Source organism: Engystomops pustulosus, chromosome 6 (genome assembly GCF_040894005.1).
Source record: "Engystomops pustulosus chromosome 6, aEngPut4.maternal, whole genome shotgun sequence".
In the NCBI taxonomy this organism is placed as follows: Eukaryota; Metazoa; Chordata; class Amphibia; order Anura; family Leptodactylidae; genus Engystomops; species Engystomops pustulosus.
Window position 1 is genome coordinate 163,886,378 of NC_092416.1, and position 18,396 is coordinate 163,904,773.

The 18,396-nt window shown below is 44.2% G+C and overlaps 2 protein-coding genes and 4 non-coding genes across 9 annotated transcripts in view; 5 read left to right on the forward strand and 1 right to left on the reverse strand.

Moving 5' to 3' along the window:
- Positions 1-371: 371 nt before the first annotated feature.
- EIF2S2 (eukaryotic translation initiation factor 2 subunit beta) lies at positions 372-11,197 on the forward strand. Of its 2 annotated transcripts, none has more exons than XM_072112183.1 (9): positions 372-564; positions 4,297-4,477; positions 5,292-5,392; positions 6,256-6,391; positions 6,480-6,580; positions 7,952-8,100; positions 8,361-8,417; positions 9,818-9,903; positions 10,208-11,197. In XM_072112183.1, the coding sequence occupies exons 1-9, from the start codon at positions 550-552 to the stop codon at positions 10,381-10,383; spliced, it is 1,002 nt and encodes a 333-aa protein (XP_071968284.1). In that variant the 5' UTR covers positions 372-549; the 3' UTR covers positions 10,384-11,197. The 2 variants fall into 2 exon arrangements, with proteins under 2 accessions (XP_071968284.1, XP_071968285.1); XM_072112184.1 differs by having other exon boundaries at positions 6,256-6,379.
- LOC140066604 (small nucleolar RNA SNORA29) lies at positions 5,717-5,849 on the forward strand. The gene has a single exon (XR_011848443.1). It is a non-coding gene; the product is annotated as a small nucleolar RNA SNORA29 (small nucleolar RNA).
- Positions 7,629-7,763, forward strand: LOC140066603 (small nucleolar RNA SNORA29). The gene has a single exon (XR_011848442.1). It is a non-coding gene; the product is annotated as a small nucleolar RNA SNORA29 (small nucleolar RNA).
- LOC140066601 (small nucleolar RNA SNORA29) lies at positions 8,160-8,294 on the forward strand. The gene has a single exon (XR_011848440.1). It is a non-coding gene; the product is annotated as a small nucleolar RNA SNORA29 (small nucleolar RNA).
- Positions 8,547-8,681, forward strand: LOC140066602 (small nucleolar RNA SNORA29). The gene has a single exon (XR_011848441.1). It is a non-coding gene; the product is annotated as a small nucleolar RNA SNORA29 (small nucleolar RNA).
- Positions 11,198-16,242: 5,045 nt separating the features above from the next.
- RALY (RALY heterogeneous nuclear ribonucleoprotein) overlaps positions 16,243-18,396 on the reverse strand; it is a 119,306-nt gene continuing 117,152 nt past the window's right edge. For all 3 annotated transcript variants that reach the window (XM_072112187.1, XM_072112185.1, XM_072112186.1), the window contains 4 exons: positions 18,174-18,334; positions 17,972-18,085; positions 17,434-17,582; positions 16,243-16,598 (listed from right to left, as the gene is read on the reverse strand). In XM_072112187.1, coding sequence (XP_071968288.1) covers positions 16,572-16,598; positions 17,434-17,582; positions 17,972-18,085; positions 18,174-18,334 — 451 coding nt within the window. In that variant the 3' untranslated portion in view covers positions 16,243-16,571. The remainder of the gene's footprint in view (positions 16,599-17,433; positions 17,583-17,971; positions 18,086-18,173; positions 18,335-18,396) is intronic.

Below are 18,396 nucleotides of genomic sequence, written 5' to 3' on the forward strand. Positions count from 1 at the left end.
GAAGTTTAGTTATAGGGCCAGTAACATGGGACTTTATTAATGGTGGAGGACACATGAAGGGGGGTGTACTTCTTTGGAACACCTGGCCTCAGTAGAGGTTGTCCCCTGGCCAGTATGGCAAGCTATTGGAGAAATTTCCAGCTTATGAGGCGCCATGTTGCTAGCACAGTGATAGTGTGCTCAATGTTTAAGGACAAGGTTTAACTTTGTACAATTAAAAACTAATAAAAATCTTTCACAATCGTTTATTTTCTTAAAAGTTGAATGAGAAATTTATGAAATTAAAAATAATTTAACAAAAAAAAAGCTAATAAAGGTTAAAGACTACATTTCCCGTGTTGCATCGCGGTGGCGTATACGTGTGACGTGGAGCTAGTCGCGGGCCTGGTGACGTCAGAGCCGGTAGTACGCGTGCGCGTCGTCGTGTGAGTCGCTTAAGCTGATGTAAGAGCAGAGACCGGGTGCAGCGGTCGTAGAGCGGAGCAAGGGGCGTGTGGAGAGCGGACATCTGAGTACTAGCGGCGGGAAGCACCGAGGAGCGGCGCCATCATGTCTGGAGACGAGGTGAGAGAAGGCGGAAACACGAGGGCGCGGGCACATGTGGGGAGGCCCGAGCCGGCGGCATGGCGAGAGGGAGGGAAGGAGCGCGGCTCTGCCGGCAGGGGGAGGCCGGGGCTGGTATAGGACATGGGGCATCTGTGATGCAGGATGAGGCCTGATGTATGACGCGCTATGTCCTTGGCCTCGTTCATACGGTGCGGTTATGTACCCTATTGTATATGATTAGGCCTACATTCAACTTCCATGTAATGTTACTGCCCGCCCTTTCGGCTGATGAGTGTGAGGCACTTGTATCTTTTCTGCATAATTAGCGCCACCTCTTGATGCAGGCCTCTGCAGGTATTACACCGCAGGGGTCTTTGCTAAACATATCTTCTCCTGAGTTTTCCTCTGGGATAGGGATTGTGTGATTACTGTGTGTCTGAATGATGGGGCATCCAGTTATCATTAAGGAAAGGTGAGAGGAGTCACATGTGCACACTATTGCCCTAGTCACACCGGGGACATGACATGAGAAGTAGTGCCCCCGGTGGTCAGGAGCTTATCACCTGGGGAGGTGGTTACAGGAAAAACTCTTGCACAAACTTTTCATAGGGGATAACAATCTGAACAGAGGGGTGTGACTGTGTGGGCCAGCTCTGAGAATGGGGGTCCTGTTCTCCCAATGGATGGAGCAGTAGGTTGTAGCATGTGTCTATTAACTCCATACTGTGGGTGCGGTAGAAATTGCTGAGCACAGCACTCAGGTATATCCTCCTTTCTCATAGATGGGGAGTGCTATATACCCGAGCGCTGTGCTGATTTTTGTATGACACTTAATAAAACGTCAGGACACATGCTCCAACCACAGCTCTGACCATTGGCGCAGTCTGCATGCACATCCCTGTGTCCCAATAGTCTGGACACCCCCCCCTCCCCCCCCCCCCAAATGTTCATATTGTTATCCCATTTCCTTTGGATAGGAGTTAACTATCAAACTTGGCACAACCCTTGTAACTCCACATGGATCAGGGTTGTAAATGCACTGTTGGGGTAAGAGTGATACCAAGCACAGCCACTGTACTGTGTATGGCGCTGTCCCTGGTAGGAAGTGAAGAGACTACAACGTATCAATGAAATGCAAATTCTGGACAGTCACTTTATTTTGGGTGGAGGAGGGGTCTTTTCAAGTTTATTTCCTGTATAAACAGCACAAGAGTTTCCTATTGTAATGTAGAATCCAATGGAGCCTGAGTTACAGGTGAGAACAGACCCCTATAGAGAGAGCAGTCTCTGGCAGCGCTGGTCTGGGTCTTCTGTTCCTGGTTGCCCTTGAGCATACACAGACCTGACATAGTAAATCATTGCATTTCACACGTTTGTCAACTGGGCGGCACCAGGTACATGGAGAGCCTTGTCTGCTGCTGTCCATTTAGTGGTGACTGTGTATGGGCATATCCTTACCGCCGGTAACACCCAGCCAGTAAGTGAGAATTTTTAAGGAGCTCTCCAGTCACAGCCGATTCACTTGTGCAGGACCTGAAGTGAGGAGCAGGACTCCAGGTCCTAGGAATACAATGTCCATGAGTCCTGCTCCTCCCTCCGGGTCCTGCACCATGTGTTATTCAGTGAATTGGCTGGGACTGAAGGTAAAATTACAGGATAGACACAACATAGACGTATGAGGAATCAAATCTCCAGCCGTGTTCTTTGATGGAGAAGATGCGAGTATTTACCAAGACAATTCCGGGGGGGGGGGGGAGTGTGAGATTATGTGGAGTCAGCGGATGCTTGGTAGTAATGATGCTCGCTCCCATCTTGTCGTATTCTATAACATCAAAGCCTCAGTGTGCTGACCATACAGTGTAACCGCCTCTGTCATCAGTTTCTGTTGTGTTTCAGTCTCTTGCATCAGTTACCTCCCACCATGTCATCAGATTCAGCTTGCAGGGAGGGTCTGTATACATTGAGCTGTGTCTGAGCTCTACTCGTTTTTCTGCAGTCATAATAGTAGAATAAAGTGTAAGTCTTGATCCTATGACTTCCATGCACGTTGGGTACAGTATAAGAGTAGCCAATAAGAGGGACATTGTCACCAGAAACGGATAGCTTTGTTTATCTGCTCATCTCTCTAGAAAATTCGCTTTTGCCGTGCGTTGACATCTAGTGGCCAATGGGTAGCACTGCAGTTTATCTCCTAGAACCATTTTTTTTTGTATGAAAAATAAGTTATATAAAGGAAATCTACCATTAGCTTTTATACATTATGAGCCAAACATACTTTGAGAATGCTGTAGCTATACTGATGCAGAAACGTATCTTGTTTTATACCTGAATTGAGTGGTTTTGCTGAAAAAAAACAATTAAAAAGATTATGGTAATGAAGCTCTGTAGCTCCTGTGGATACTCGGCACTTCTCTAACTCTAATTAATCACTACACCCGAGAGTGATGTATTCACTGTGCTTTCTCTGACAGGCAGAAGTAATCAATTGGTGCACCATCCCCCAGCTCCTGTGTATAATGTACAGCAGACACCCAACTTTCCCAAGGTCCTGAATGTTATAAAAAATTTTTGAGCAAAACCACTCAGCGCAGGGATTAAACAAGATATGCTTCTACATCAGTGTGGCTACAGCATTCTCAATGTATGTTTGGTTCACAATGCATTAAAACAAATGGTAGATTTCCGTTGAGGTTGTACCTAATGGCAAAGATCCGTGAGGGTCCATCTGCTACTTCCCTTTTTGATTATGTGAACAGCACCTCCAGTAATTTAAACAATGGTGTCCAGTTATCACTGTTGGGTAGAGTGGCAGCTTGAGAATGTGTCCTGCCCCTCCATTCAATACTATGAGTGTTGGAAATTGCAAAGCACAGCACTCGGGTATTCCTGGCACTATAATACACAGTGAATAGGAGAGATGGTGATACCTGAGCGCTCTGCTCTGTTATATCCAAAGCTCCTTTAGTATTATATGGATAGGGGATAACTTGCTCATTTGGTACAACCAATTTAAGACCTTGTTGCTTTTTCTTCGGGCAGATGATTTGTAACTTTATATTAAGTTTCAATAAAACAACTCTTGTAGGAGACAAGTGGAAGAGTAAAGGGGTGAGCCCGTGGAGGGCTGTGATGTCCTTGGCCCTCCATTGATTTCACTGTGGAGGGGGGAAATTTTTTGTTTTGGCCTTCAATTGTTTGTTTTGCTGTGTATTGTGAATCCTGTGATTTTGCGCCAGTTGCACTTTACCACGTCTTATCTTGTTAGGCGTCCTCTTTGTTTTTGTAGATAACGGAATTAAACTCTGCGGGTGTGACTTCTCCTGATCTAAGCGATCCCCCTGTGTACCAGCCATAAGTGATAGATAGCTGATACTATTGCTTCTCATCCACAAACCCATTCTTCATCCATTTTGTGAACTCTGACCCTGATAGCCGTCTCTGATGGCCGCTTATCTGTGTGCGCTTAGAAGGATCGGACATGTACAAATCTCACATAACAGATACTTGCGTACATTAGATGGCCAGGTGCTCCCCCCAATATTAGCGGATTTATATAGTATTTATGGGCACATATATTTGAGACTAGATTTTAGACGCATAGACCCACCGCAAGATGAGAGGTGATGTCTGGAGTTTTCATTAATGCCTAAACTGTTTCCTTTGTTACAAAAATAGAGAAAAGCAAATCTTTAAAGTGTTTTTGATTCATGACTAATACAGTTACATGAATGTTTTTTTTTGTATTTTTAGATGATTTTCGACCCTACCATGTCCAGAAAGAAAAAGAAGAAGAAGAAGCCCTTCATGTTGGATGAAGAAGGAGCCGAACAGCAAGTGGAGGAGACACAGATTCCTGAGACTAAGGAGGTGGAACCAGAACCTGTGGAAGATAAGGATCTTGACCTGGATGAAGAGTCCTTTAAGAAAAAAGGTAACGTAAAGCTGCAGCCTGTGCCCCTGGTGCAGGGGAGGTAGCGCTGGGTACTACATCTGCACACATTCAGGGTGTCCTATGACTAATAACCATTGGTAAGGGCTGTAAAGTAGAGCATGCATATAACGTGTATATGTTTCTGAAGGGGAATATACTTCTACCATATACCCCTGGGGGTGGCTTATCTTCTTAATAACAAAAGTTATTAGTTATATGGAAATCCAGAACTCCCAATCCTACCTTTACCCCACAATGGAGAGTCCTGATAATCCCATACACTGGTGTAACAGATAACGGTGATGGCAACCGATATCCCTCCAGTGTAAGGGGAACTCTAGGCTGGAGACTCGCTGCACAACTCCATTAGTGTCCTGTACAAAATAACCAAAGCCACTGCAACTTGTGTGTAAAGTGCATCCTCCTGTCTATTACCTCATCAGCCAGACATTCCTGTCCATAAAATGGCTGCAGATGGAGGGTCATGTGATCTTATCTGTCCAAGAACAATTGCCCTGCCAGGACCTTGATCTTATATTCATGAATACTATCATAAGGTTCAGGCAGAGAGATTGTTTATGTACAGATAGAGATCACATGACCCTCCATGGGCAGCCATTTTATGGACCGGATTCTCCGAGCGATGAGGTAAAAGACAGGAGGCTTCACTTTACATATCAAGAAAGTGGGGCAGAACTATTACTAGATGTATATTGGTAAATAACCGAACATCCTGCCCCCCGCACTTACACACACATTACAGAAAACAAGAGGTAAAGTGGCCAACCCCTTTAATGTACATTTCCCGTTACAGATGGCCCAGATGATCTGGACGACTTGAATTTCTTCAATCAGAAGAAGAAAAAAAAGAAAACTAAGAAGTTTGATCTGGATGAAGCGGAGGAAGGTGTTAAGGTACATAGAAGAGATACTTGTATTTGGTTTGGGAGAATGTTTAGAAATATTACTTGTCGCATTGATCCTGGTGTGTGAGAGCCAGAAATGTCGCTTGTTTGGAGGTGACCAAATACTTATTTCCCACCATAATTTGCAAATAAATTCTTTAAAAATCAGACAATGTGATTTTTCTGGATTTTTTTTGTCACATTTTGTTTCTCATGGCTGAGGTCCTGCCTATGATGTCAAATACAGGTCTCTCATCTTTTTAAGTGGGAAAACTTGCACGATTGGTGGCTGACTAAATACGAGACCCCCCCCCCCCCCCCCCCCGCTGTAGATGACCCCATTTTAGCACCACTTCTTCGTTTCATCCGAATTAGTGGCTATGATAATGGGGAAGAGCAATCTGCTATTTTCTGAAGGGGATGGTGTGTCCCACCTTCTCCTATATGCAGTAGTAGGACATCTCTCCTGCTATGGATTGAGCTATTCTGCTCACGTAATGATATTGTCAATGAGATGAAAAATCTACAGCAAAAAAATTTCAATTCATCCCCAGTCCAGTAATAATGGGATTGCTCTGCAAGCAAAGGACACTATGGGGGAGATTTATCATAAGTCTCTTAGAGCACAACTGTTCTAGTTGCAACCAATCAGAGCTCGGCTTTTATTTCCCCACAGTTGTTTATAAAATGAAAGCTGAGCTGTGATTGGTTTCCCCTCGGCAACTAGAACAGTTTTACCTCAGAAACTTGATGATAAATCTCCTCTTATGTGTTTGATGCATGTTATAGAAGGGCATATCCAGGTTTCTGATCCATTTAGAGAATTGATCAATTTAATTGTTATTATTTAATTATTTTTTGTTTGCACCCCAGAATCTGAAGATAGAAGCAGAAGTTCAAGAAGCCTCCGAATCCCAGGACGACGACTTGGAATTGTTTTCGACAAAAAAGAAGAAAAAGAAAAATGTGAAATTCCCAGAGGAAGGTGACACCAATGGTAAAGAAAAAGGTAGACGTGGAAGCCATAGGCATCCTCATGGTGCATGGTCTGCTTGTAAGATGTCTCCTGACGCTTTGTGTCTTTTGACTTTTTACAGACTTTATAGAAGAAGACTCTAAGGAAAATGATTTAATTTCCTTTAGTTCTCAGCATGGACCTGCGTGGGCCGGTACCGAGAGGGACTACACGTATGATGAGGTAGGAATGGATCACTGTGGTGTTATTTCCCTCATTCATACGCTCCTGTAAGACCTGGAAATGGCTTGTGCTACATGGACAACATATAACTACGAGCGGAGAATATCACAGAAATTGTCTGCAGCAAATACATTAAAGGGGTTGGCCACTTTACCTCAAGTGTGGGGGTCAGGACATTAGTCAATATACACCTTGATATGTAAAATGAAGCTTCAACAGTCGGACATTACTAAGCATAAATTGGCCGCAGATGGAGGGTCATGGGATCTCTATCTGTCCATGAGCAATCGCCCTGTCAGGACCTTATGATAGTATTCATGAATATAAGATTAAGGTCCTGGCAGGGCAGTTGGTCATGGATATTTAGAGATAAAGTGGCCAACCCCTTTAACATAGTCCTATATCTAGACACTCTTCTTTAATAAAATGCTCTGCTGCAGTCACATTCCAGTATAGTGATTTGTTTGGATGCGCACTGTAATAACATCATTGATCCATAACCACCTAGACAAGCAGCAGCGCTATCTGTCCCCAGAAATGCTGCCTTTTCCTTGCATAATATGTGAAACCAGTCAGGACCCGGATACTGTAGGGTACTGTGAGCCTAACATGCCCTCGACTATGCAGCCTAGAACATGGGGGTCATACCCGCGCTCCTCTATGTGCATTCACGCCGTTCACAGATGCTGCTGCTCCTTGTGGCCAATAGTGGGTAATATAAAATATTCTATAAAATGTCAAGAATTTTTTCTGAAATGTGGCAAAAACCTACTCTTAAAGGGGTTTTCCCACGAAGACAACGAGACGATGAAAGAGAGAGGTCCGACAGACCTCCTTGCCGCTCCCCAGACTGATGGAGCAGAACGGTCATGTGCAGCCGTCTGCTCCAGTAATCTGATGGAGTTGCGAGGGGTCGGTCGGACCACGCATTTTCGTGATATGTGGGGGTCTCAGCACTGAGACCCCCACTGATCGGCAAGTTGGGCCCTATCCATGTAATGGAGCCTAACTTGTGTTTGTGGGAAAACCCTTTTAATATAAAAATGTGACCCCCGTTTTAGCACCACTTTTTTGTTATATCAGAATTAGTGGCTATGATAATGGGGAAGAGCAATCTCTGCTATTTTCTGAAGGGGATTGTGCGTCCCACCTTCTCCTATATGCAGTAGTAGGACATCTCTCCCCTCTGCTATGAATGGGGCTTATCTGTACACAAGGCTGATGTAGTACAATGGAAATGAGTCATTGGGACACATCTGAGGCCGTGTGCAAGTTGTGTGGTTAGGAACCTGTACCGTATTGATGAATATTATGTATTGTTGGGGGTGATGACTGCAGTTTGTTCACTGACTTTCCACTCTATTTATTCAGCTTCTGAACAGAGTATTCAACATAATGCGGGAAAAGAATCCGGACATGGTAGCCGGGGAAAAGAGAAAATTTGTCATGAAGCCTCCCCAAGTTGTCCGAGTGGGCACCAAGAAAACCTCGTTTGTGAACTTTACAGATATTTGCAAACTGTGAGTGGTCTTTTATACGGAGTGTGTTTGCTCGCTAGCGCCCCCGGTTTTCTGGTTTTGACCCCATTTTAGCACCACTTCTTCATTTCATTAGAATTAGTGGCTATGATAATGGGGAAGAGCAATCTCTGCTATTTTCTGAAGGGGATTGTGAGTCCCACCTTCTCCTATATGCAGTAGTAGGACATCACTCGCCCACCCCCAATCTACAACCCCCCAGCGCTTTTTCAGCAGCTTATATTATAATGCTTTATTTTCAGATTACATCGTCAGCCGAAACATCTACTGGCTTTCCTTCTAGCTGAGTTGGGTACAAGGTAAGATACACATCTGTGCCGCATCCCATACTGCATTCACCAGGCACAACAATCCTAAAGGGGTTCATAAGATTTTCTGAGGACACAGAGAAATGGGAAAAACAAAAGGCCTCAAAATGAGTAATTTCTGACCCCGTTTTAGCACCACTTCTTCGTTTTATCCTAATTAGTGGCTATGATAATGGGGAAGAGCAATCTCTGCTATTTTCTGAAGGGGATGGTGTGTCCCACCTTCTCCTATATGCAGTAGTAGGACATCACATCTGTCATGGAGGGAACTTGAAGGTAAATGGGACAAAGTTTAGGTTCTGTTCACACAACTTCATGTGTTGTATTGCACATTCGGACAACTTTTAAGGATATTTGCTTTGGAAGTGCAGCATTTTTGCCAGGGGCATAGGAGTTTGGATGATCAGGTGCTGTGGCCCAAGTTGCAGAACAAATTCCGCATTTGTGCCACTTTTAGAAGTAGGAAATGCAAGTTAAACTAGACCGTGTCATCAAGTTTTTCAGGTTTATTAGTGTTCTTACTATTGGGTCCAGGATTGTGTAAAAGTAATAGAGAACTTCTTCTACTTCCCCCTATCCTTACCTCTGGGGCGGCGCAGCTCCTCCCGTCTCCATTCATCTCTATAGAGCTGAGCTGTAATACAGGCACCAACCATGGTCAGGTGTGGCACTGTTTTTCACAGAAATTAGCCAAATGTTTCAGACCACCCCTTTAAAGGGAAGTTGTGCTGAATTGGAGTTAAGACTTGGGGAGGTAAAAATTGTAAGTTAAAATATTTTCAAACCTGTTTAAACTTTTTAATACTTGCATTTTAAGACTTTGTCAATTTTTAGGCACAGTGTGGGACATTCCTAAGGGCTTGTATTGCAGTGTTGTGGCATAGAAGCCCTGAAATGATTGCAGTAGCTAGAAAAACCACCAGTAATTGTGATTATTTCCTCTTCATGCAATGTTAATCCTGAGAGGGTGTGAAGGGCAGCACGGCAGGTGGCAGAGTGGTCTGACATGAGGATTCCCTACCCGGTGTCTGCAACAAGCTATATCCTGCAAGCATTCAGGCCTGCAGGCTGTAGTGCAGTTCTAGACCAGGTAGCACCTGGCGTACAGGTGTCATGTGGCGCGGCCATCCGCCAGATTACCGAATGGGATGGAGTCTCAAAGTATTTTCTGCGATGGGGCCAAAATCGTACACCCATCCATTCATGATAAATGTCCCCCTGAAAGAAATATGCCCTATTATTCTTGGGCTAAATATTGACTTGGTGATACTTTACTACCACCTTCTAGGATAGAATTCTAGCAGCTGAGCGGCACGGATGAAGATTCTGTTAACAAACAATCTCTCCCCCCATGTACAAGTTTACTGACTCCTCGCTGTTTTTTCATGCAGCGGCTCTATAGACGGTAACAACCAGCTCGTCATCAAGGGCCGATTCCAGCAGAAACAGATAGAGAACGTCTTGAGAAGATATATCAGTAAGTGTTTCTTTTTTTTTCTTGTGTTACTGCAATACAGTATAAGGCCAAATTTACACAAACGTATGCCCACTGTAGCCGAGGAGACACTTGTCCATAGATGCACGGCTTTGCATACGGGAAAAGATAGGAAATGTCTTTTCCCCTATGTACGGAGCAGCTCCGTGCACCCATTGCCGTCTATGGGGGACGTATGTATGGCCACAAGCTTGCGGCGGTACATGCATCCCCCATACGGTCGTGTGAATTCAGCTTAAGGGTGTAATATTTTGGCTGTTAATAACTCCCTATTTTTGTCTAACAGAGGAATACGTGACCTGTCACACCTGTCGGTCGCCGGACACCATCCTGCAGAAGGACACCAGGTTATATTTCCTGCAGTGTGAAACCTGCCATTCCCGCTGCTCTGTGGCTAGCATCAAAACTGGTTTCCAGGCCGTCACGGGGAAGAGAGCACAGCTCCGCGCCAAAGCCAACTAGCCGGCTCGTCCGACCTGTTGGATTTTACAATTGCTGTTTATGGATGGCCGGGGTACAGCCTGTCAGTCAGGGAGTGGTAACCCTCTATAAGAATGATAAGAGACTGGGCAAGAAAGTATTGGCTTCATTTTTTCTTTTGTTGTTGTCACGGCAAGGATTCGCTCACATCTGCCAGCGAAGATGAGCGTTCGCTAATCGCAGAAAATGTTTTAACATCTGTACTGAGGAGAATGGGGAAGAATATGCATTTTTAACAAGACGTCTGTGAAAAAAAAAATGCAAAAGTACATTAAAGTAATTATAACATTCACAGAACAATCGCATTTCTCTTTGCGGCGTTACGTATTTTATGTCTGACTACTTTTGCTTCAGAAATATTTTATTGCTGTCATTTTGTAGGGACCAGAATAGTTCAGACCCTGCAGGAGGAGGTTATTATAAGTCCAGCATAGGGTCCTGCATCCATGGGGGGGTTAATAAAGCTTCATGCAGGGAGCACAGAATATCACAGGGACTTGGCAAACATTGCAATTTCATGTGGATGAAGACCAAATTGTGTGCAGGACAAATACTCCAGGTAATTGCGGAGACTAAGAAGGCGGAGGATGGGTTGGTATATTTAGCCATAATATAGCCACTACAATACAATACAATACAATACAGGGGCCTCTGTCATTCCAGATTTCTTGCACAATCTGCTCTACTCACAGATGAAGATTTTGCAATCTGCTGTGTTGTTCTGTGCACCATCTTTTGTTGTCTTGGACGGAGGCCATAGGGCTAAATAAATATTGATATCCTGTTTCCTTCATTACATTGAAGTTCTGTCAGATATCTGCTTACACTGATGTGATAAAAGAAGCCCAACTCATCCCCCCACCCTCTATGGGTGACTCCCCGACACGGATCTGCTGACTCATCACCCGTGATCACAGCCGTCACATGTCTGTGTAAAGACGACATTTCATAATCCCTGCGTTTGGCTTGGTAGAAGGTGACTATAGCGCATTATGCTGTTTGCTTCTGTGTTAGACAAGCTCTGCTAATAAAATAAGAGTCCTATTCCCTTAAACAGTGATGTTATTAGTTGTACTACGCCAGGGTTGCACACTTTTTTTGTCCAGGGGTGCAGTGTCATATTGATCAATTTGAAGGGGCTGCACAAACAACCACAGTACAGTGATAAAGGAAATCCATCATGATAAACCTTTGACATTACTCATAACCACAGTCACGGTGCCTGGATCTATCTATCTTGTATTTGTTATCCATGGCCTCCTTTACTTTTAATATTATTCTGAGCCATAAACGCTTGGGGTTGGGGTTTTACTAGAGCCCCTCTGTATTGTAGCTTCTCAGGATGGAGGATTTGTGCTCCTGCACTGTGTAACAGCATGTGAATCCTCTGTGAACACCCTTCTGGCTCATTAGCATCGTTTTGTTGGTTTTAGGAGGAAGGAGACCATGGATAACAAATATGAGATTACCACAGTCACGGTGCCTGGATCTATGAGTAATGTCCCTGGTTTATCATACTTCATATTGATGGGAAATTTCCTATAATCACGGACCAGACAATTAATAAAACTGGAGCCTAAAATAGATGAAATCACAGAGCAAATTATAATGAGACCCGAGAGCCGAAAAGAGTCTCCAGAGCAGATGAATATAAGAATTGTGACACATAGAATAATCCCCATAGTAAAATGAGATGACCATAATCCAGATTAAACTAAACATAACAATGGATACTATAGGACAAGACCTAAAGTTTCAGACCCCCAAACCGGGGGAAAAAAAAAACTACTCTTATTTGTTTTCCTGATGCCACCACATGTTATCGGACTAAGAGCGGAGAGGACCGTGCAGCCGGAGACATTACTGGTCCATGGTTCCTGTGTTCTGGTTACTGATGCTAATGCATACAATCGGGATCCAGAGCAGAGTGACCCCCAAGAATTGGTAGGTACTTGTCTGATGTACTTGCTGCTGCCTCACCTCCTGATCCAAGCACCGTTTCCATCATGGGTGCAAGCAGTCTTGGGCGATGACTGTGTAAGACCCCAAACAGGAGGGTGCGGACCACTACTTGAGGCACTGCAGCTCACAGACTGTGGAACCCCTGCATTAGACCACCCTCAATCTTCCACATAAGTTCTCATATGATCCCACTCGTGCAGTCTTGTGGAGAGCTTCCTACTGCACCACACCACATCAAGTTTATTGGCCCCATACATCAAGTTTATTGGCCCCATACTGGGACCATCTGGATCGTCCTCATAATTACGTGCTTCATGTGTAAATGTTACACTAAAAGCAGGTTGCACGGACCCTCAATATAGAGGGATGAATATTTGTATACATCAGCTTTGGCTTTTAGGGTGAGGTCTTCAGTTGGTGCCTTCCTTATCTTTCATGTCCACATGTGCTGATAAAGCAGATAGATGCGGCTGATTTGTACATAAAGCTTGATCATTCTATAATGAAGATCTGTTATCCTCATATATTGCATAATAGATGTATGAATGAACTTCTGGCAGCCAATCAGATTGTGAGATTTGTGTGTCGTGTTATTATTATTAGGTTATTATGGGTATTACGCTTTAATTCAATCTCTACAACTGAAGTCTTTGTTCCATAGTTGACTAATCATGTGTAATATTATAGGACAATTCTGACACATATAAGATTTATGAAAACCAGTTTGAAGGAAGAACATTACAATTGTCCATGGCAGCCGCTCATCTTCCATTATAACTGCGGCTTCTATATAATGGCTGGAGCCTCTTGCTCCTGTAATAGCTGATTGATGAGGGGTCCTGGTATCAAATCCCCACCAAATACACACTGATGACACCTCATTATGGGCTTGTACCCAATACAATAGGGGATAACAATGCAACCCGCCAACGATCATGAGAACATTTCTTACCAATGAATGGAGCAGCAGGAGGAACATGTGTTGTGCCGCTCCATTCAATACTATGGCAGTTCTGGAAGTTAGTAAGCACAAAGCTTGTCAATGTACAGGAGTATTAGGACTCTAATCGCAGCAAAAAGAGGCACTATAGAGTATTAACCTAAGGGGCCGAATAATTTTACACATCCCACTTTTCAGTTTATTATTTTTAACAAAAGTTTAAAATATCCAATAAATTTCATTCCACTTCACAATTGTGTCCCACTTGTTTTTGATTCTTTACCAAAAATTTACAATTTTATAACTTTATGTTTGAAACCTGAAATGTGGCAAAAGGGAGTAAAGTTCAAGGGGGCTGTATACTTTCGCAAGGCCGTGTATAAATTTATACACTTACACAGATATGTCACTGGGGCCCCACTAACACTGCAGGCCCTATAGCATCTGGTATGGCTGCTACCATTGTAGTAACGCTATTGGGTTTTTGGAGAGTGAACGGGAGTGTTGGAGATACCAGAGCGCTGTGATCTGCAATTTTGGTTGCTACTATTGTAATGCATGGAGGGGCAGCAGTCGGACCCCCACTTATCAGATTGGTATCCCCTATCTTGTAGTTATGGGATAACATGCAAACTTGGTGCAACAGATAGGTACCTGGGGCCCCACTAACATTGTGGGCCCTATAGCATCTGGTATGGCTGTTACCATTGTAGTAATGCTCTTGGGTTTTTGGAGAGTGAACGGGAATGTTGGAGATACCAGAGCGCTGTGATCTGCAATTTATGTTGCTCCTATTGTAATGCATGGAGGGGCAGCAGTCGGACTCCCACGTATCAGATTGGTATCCCCCCTCCGGGATAACATGCAAACTTGGTGCAACTCCGATAAGACCACCTTATATGAATACATACTGGACGCGCTAGGTCATCCGTGGGAGGAGGGATATCTATCAGCTATGGCTAGAGACCTCCGAATAGTTTTCCATGTATAATTTCTTGGAATAATAGGCCATTGCACTTGTATTTTACAGGATCCTTTATTTACAGCATCAGATAGCACAGGTTGTAGACACAATAGAGTTTTTACACACAAGAATATACTGCAGATCCGTGTGATCCTGGCCTTCTCCACCCCAGTCTGGTGATCACCATCAGCTCGTATTAATATTACTACGCACTTCCCACGTCACAAGAAAGACCCATGTTTTAAACAGTACATTTATCTGTATTGAAATAAGGTATTTAAAAAAAGTTAGAAAACATTTTTTTTTCATCTTTATCTGTAATTACATCCCTTCTATTTACATACAGCAGCTCGTTTCTGCCCTTGTGTAAATAAGTGACACCGGGTGACTGTCTCTAGAGCAGTGACCAGTGCCAGATGAAGAGATCACGCCAAGAACACGTCTGGCGAGGTGCAGACCTATGGGAAATATACATATTTTATCTTCTTTATATTGCATTTCAGGCTCAGTTTCTTCTTTTAGTTGGGAGGTTTCCATGACTTGAGGTCATCGCTTTAGGTCATTTCGGTGGACCATATTGTCCCATGTTTAAGGGCGGAAGTTTGGACGACTTTTCCAGGCCCTAACAAATCACATCATGTCGTTAGAGTTGAGCTGTTCTGGGTTCAGGCCAATGGGTCGGGCTGACACAAAGTTTGGAGATCCATATTTGGTTGTGTCCGATGGTCTATATACCTGATGGATCAACCCCCCCCTCACCCTATTCATACAAACCTACAGCTCCGTATGGATTTATGACACCGAAAGGTGGGATAGGGATTGGCAACTGAATAAAATCATTAACAGGTTTACAGTCATAGGGACAAATTTATCGGGACTTGTACGCCTGACATTTGGTGTACAAGCCCTCAAGTGGGGACAATTCCTAGTGCACGGCCAGAAATTCTGCCACCCCCATACCACGTGGTCATGGAGGGGTTGTGAAGGGGTTGGTGAGGGAGCTGGCCGGCACAGGGCGTTTCTGCCTCGCATCTGCGCCCATTGAACCCTGGTATAGAAGTGGTGGAGAACACTGGTGGAGCACATCGCAGCTGCCTGCTGGGCCTCCTCATAGATCTGGTAAATGCCAGGGTGCGGGAGCATCATCATACACTGGTGCACATAGTGTACATCATATGGCTGAAATGTGGGAAAAAACTTTGCCAACAAGGTTTTACTCATAGTTTTGTAGCAAGTAAACTCTAGTAAATCTGGAGTATCTGTAGAACCCTCCAGGTCTCTTCACCTCAAAGACAGACTGCGTGGTTGGGTGCAGAAAAAAAACAATGCAGGGGCAAGGTGGCTTAGTGGTTAGCATTACAGTCTTGCAGCGCTAGGGGCCTGGGTTCAAGTCCGTGTTTGTGCAGGTTTCCTCCCTCACTCAAAACATACTGGTAGGGTGATTAGATTGTGAGCCCCAGGGGGACAGGGGCTGATATGGCAAGTTCTGTGCAGCGCTGCATAATCTGTGTACGCTATATAAATAAAGGAATTATTGTTATTATTAGTTACGGCAGTTAGGCACAGACCCAGTTTGTATCATTTTTTTGCTCCTTTTATGGAAAAATTTATTTTTTGCCTGTCCTCGACACTTCCCGATAAAGGGGCGTGGTGAGGGCGGGAATTATATTTACAATCTATCAGGCCAGATTTCTCTTGTGAAAGTCCGTTACAATTGACTCAGTCCCTACTAATGAACCATGTGCCTTCGTTATGACAAGCTGTGTAGGGAAGGTATGAGGACCTCCTGGGAGACAGCTGCTAAGTATCAGCATCCACAGGTATTACCATGGATCTCTCCATGGACTGGGCTTGGCCTATAGTTGTATCCAATCAGAAATCCATAACTCAGATCTGGATTCTGCTGCCGATTCCACAGAGGTTTTCTTCATTTCCATCGAAACTATAACTGAATAGAATATGCACATGATAATACTTTAACTTGGTAAGACAATCTATATCTAAACATCCAGACCAAGGCAGAGTGGTTTGTTGGAGCACCCAGCACCCAGCCCACCACTGCCCCCTATCTACACCTTTGATGTAAAGAGCACTAACAGTCAGATATCATGTGATTGAAGGTTGAGCCTGTGGCGATCCATCGATGCCCTTCATCAGACTGGTCACTGCCGTCTCATAGTAGAAAATGATAAATAATACTTCAGGTTTTTTTTTTTTTACATCTTCTGAAAATCCAGCCAATGCTCTGGTTTCACAGGGAGGCAGAATATAGGAGTCCATATACAGAGCCAGAGCCGTCACTCCTCACAGGTCACAAGCCGTCTCGTGCAGCTGCAAAGACAAAATATTAGGTTACATGTAGATAGCACACAATGGAACAAGCTGCCGAAATACTATCCCCCTCCACCAAAATGGAGGAAGAAATCTGTGGTCTCGGGGTGTTGAGAGGCTGCTCTGCATCTCAGAGACACAGCAATATATATGTATAGATGCCTTAAGGGCAGGAATGACCCTAAACTCTCTGCTGCCCCCTCCACCTCATCCACATGTAATATCTCAGGTTATTTTTTTAGTAAATGGTTCTCCATGCATAATTAATGCTGTAATTAATACTGTAAATATGTGTCCATGTATATGTGTCCAAGCGCTGCACAGAGCTTGCCAAATCAGTCCCTGTCCCCAATGGGGCTCACAATCTAATCACCCTACCTGTATGTTTTGGAGTGTGGGAGGAAACCAGAGGACCCAGAGGAAACCCACGCAAGTGCCTATTAGCCTAATGTCGCTCCCCAAAATGAGTGGTGCAGCTGGTCACAGATGGCCGGGCTGCCCTGTTCATCTTTATGGAACTGATGGAGATTGCTGAGTACAGCGCTCAGCAATCTCCATCAGCTCTATTCTGTGGATAGGACCTAACTTGTTTTGTGGGAAAACCTCTTTAAGCTGAATTACTACTTCTACCTAAAAATGGAAATTAAAAACAAGGATTCTGGGGTCTAGTTATATACTCCAGATATTCCTGCTTAATTTTTTGCATAAACAGCAAATATTCTACATTCCTTACTCACGCCTCTGCTTCCAGTACTACTAATGGCTGTCAGTTAGCAGAAATACATTGACTTTCATAGGTTTTGATGTAGGGTTTAGTGTTGTGAGTGGTTCATACCAGGTCATCTGTGCAGTCATCATGTACAAGATCTTCTCCCTCGTCTCCATTAAGAGCTTCATCTGTGATGGTGTCGCCCGCTTCTGATGTGCTGTCATCTAGGGAGAACTCGCTCCGGCTGCAGTCGGATTTCTTCCTTGATGCTATGGCTGGGGTAAGCAGCAGATGTTAGCATGCATTAAATATACGGAAAAATATTTAACTATTAATTGCACAAATTTGCATTTATTAAATATTCACTTAGGGGTTGTCTTATGTTTAAAATGCCTTGCTGATGTGTGATGTGCTATTAATTCACAGTGTCGGGATGTGGTTTGGTATGCAGCAAACACTCATCCTGTATGGAGAGGACTCTTTCTGTGAGCCCTCTCCATACAGGATGGGTGTTTGCTGCATATTGCAGCTGCACACCCACGTTCAGTGCTGGCACCGATCATGATCCGGTCTGGCCGAGCGTAGGCCCTTATGAATGTGTGTAAAGAGGAGATGGGAAACTCTTGCTTGGACAATGGTGATTGAATGTGTTGGGGTAACGGACCTGCACATGGCTTCTGGTCATCGGTTATCTGCTCCAGTCTTCCTAGAAGAGCGTCAATGTTGGTCTTGATCTGTGTGAGCTCGGACTTGATGGCCTGGATTTCATTGCTTCTTACTACAAACAATAACGAAGGATACAGAACTGTGTCATTGTAGTTAAGCAGAATGGTGGGTCGCTATCCAAGTCCTAGTCCCCTACTTACATCTCAGCTTAGCTGCATTCCCTGTAATGGCTGCTGATCTCGCTAACAATTTCACAGGAAGAGCTGATTTCACCCTTCGTACGAGAGGCACTGAGACACGTGGACGCTTCACCGGCACTGCCCGAGGGGCGGGCGACACTCTGCCTCGATACTCAAACAACCTAAGGGAAAGAGAGGTAAAACAAAAGTCACGTTAAAGGGAACTTATCCGTCTTATATCACC

Excerpts from the sequence above, each read along its gene's own strand:
- EIF2S2 (XM_072112183.1), top strand. Across the intron at positions 6,581-7,951 it reads GGGACTACACGTATGATGAG|CTTCTGAACAGAGTATTCAA; the intron begins GTAGGAATGGAT and ends CTATTTATTCAG. Across the intron at positions 8,101-8,360 it reads TTTACAGATATTTGCAAACT|ATTACATCGTCAGCCGAAAC; the intron begins GTGAGTGGTCTT and ends CTTTATTTTCAG.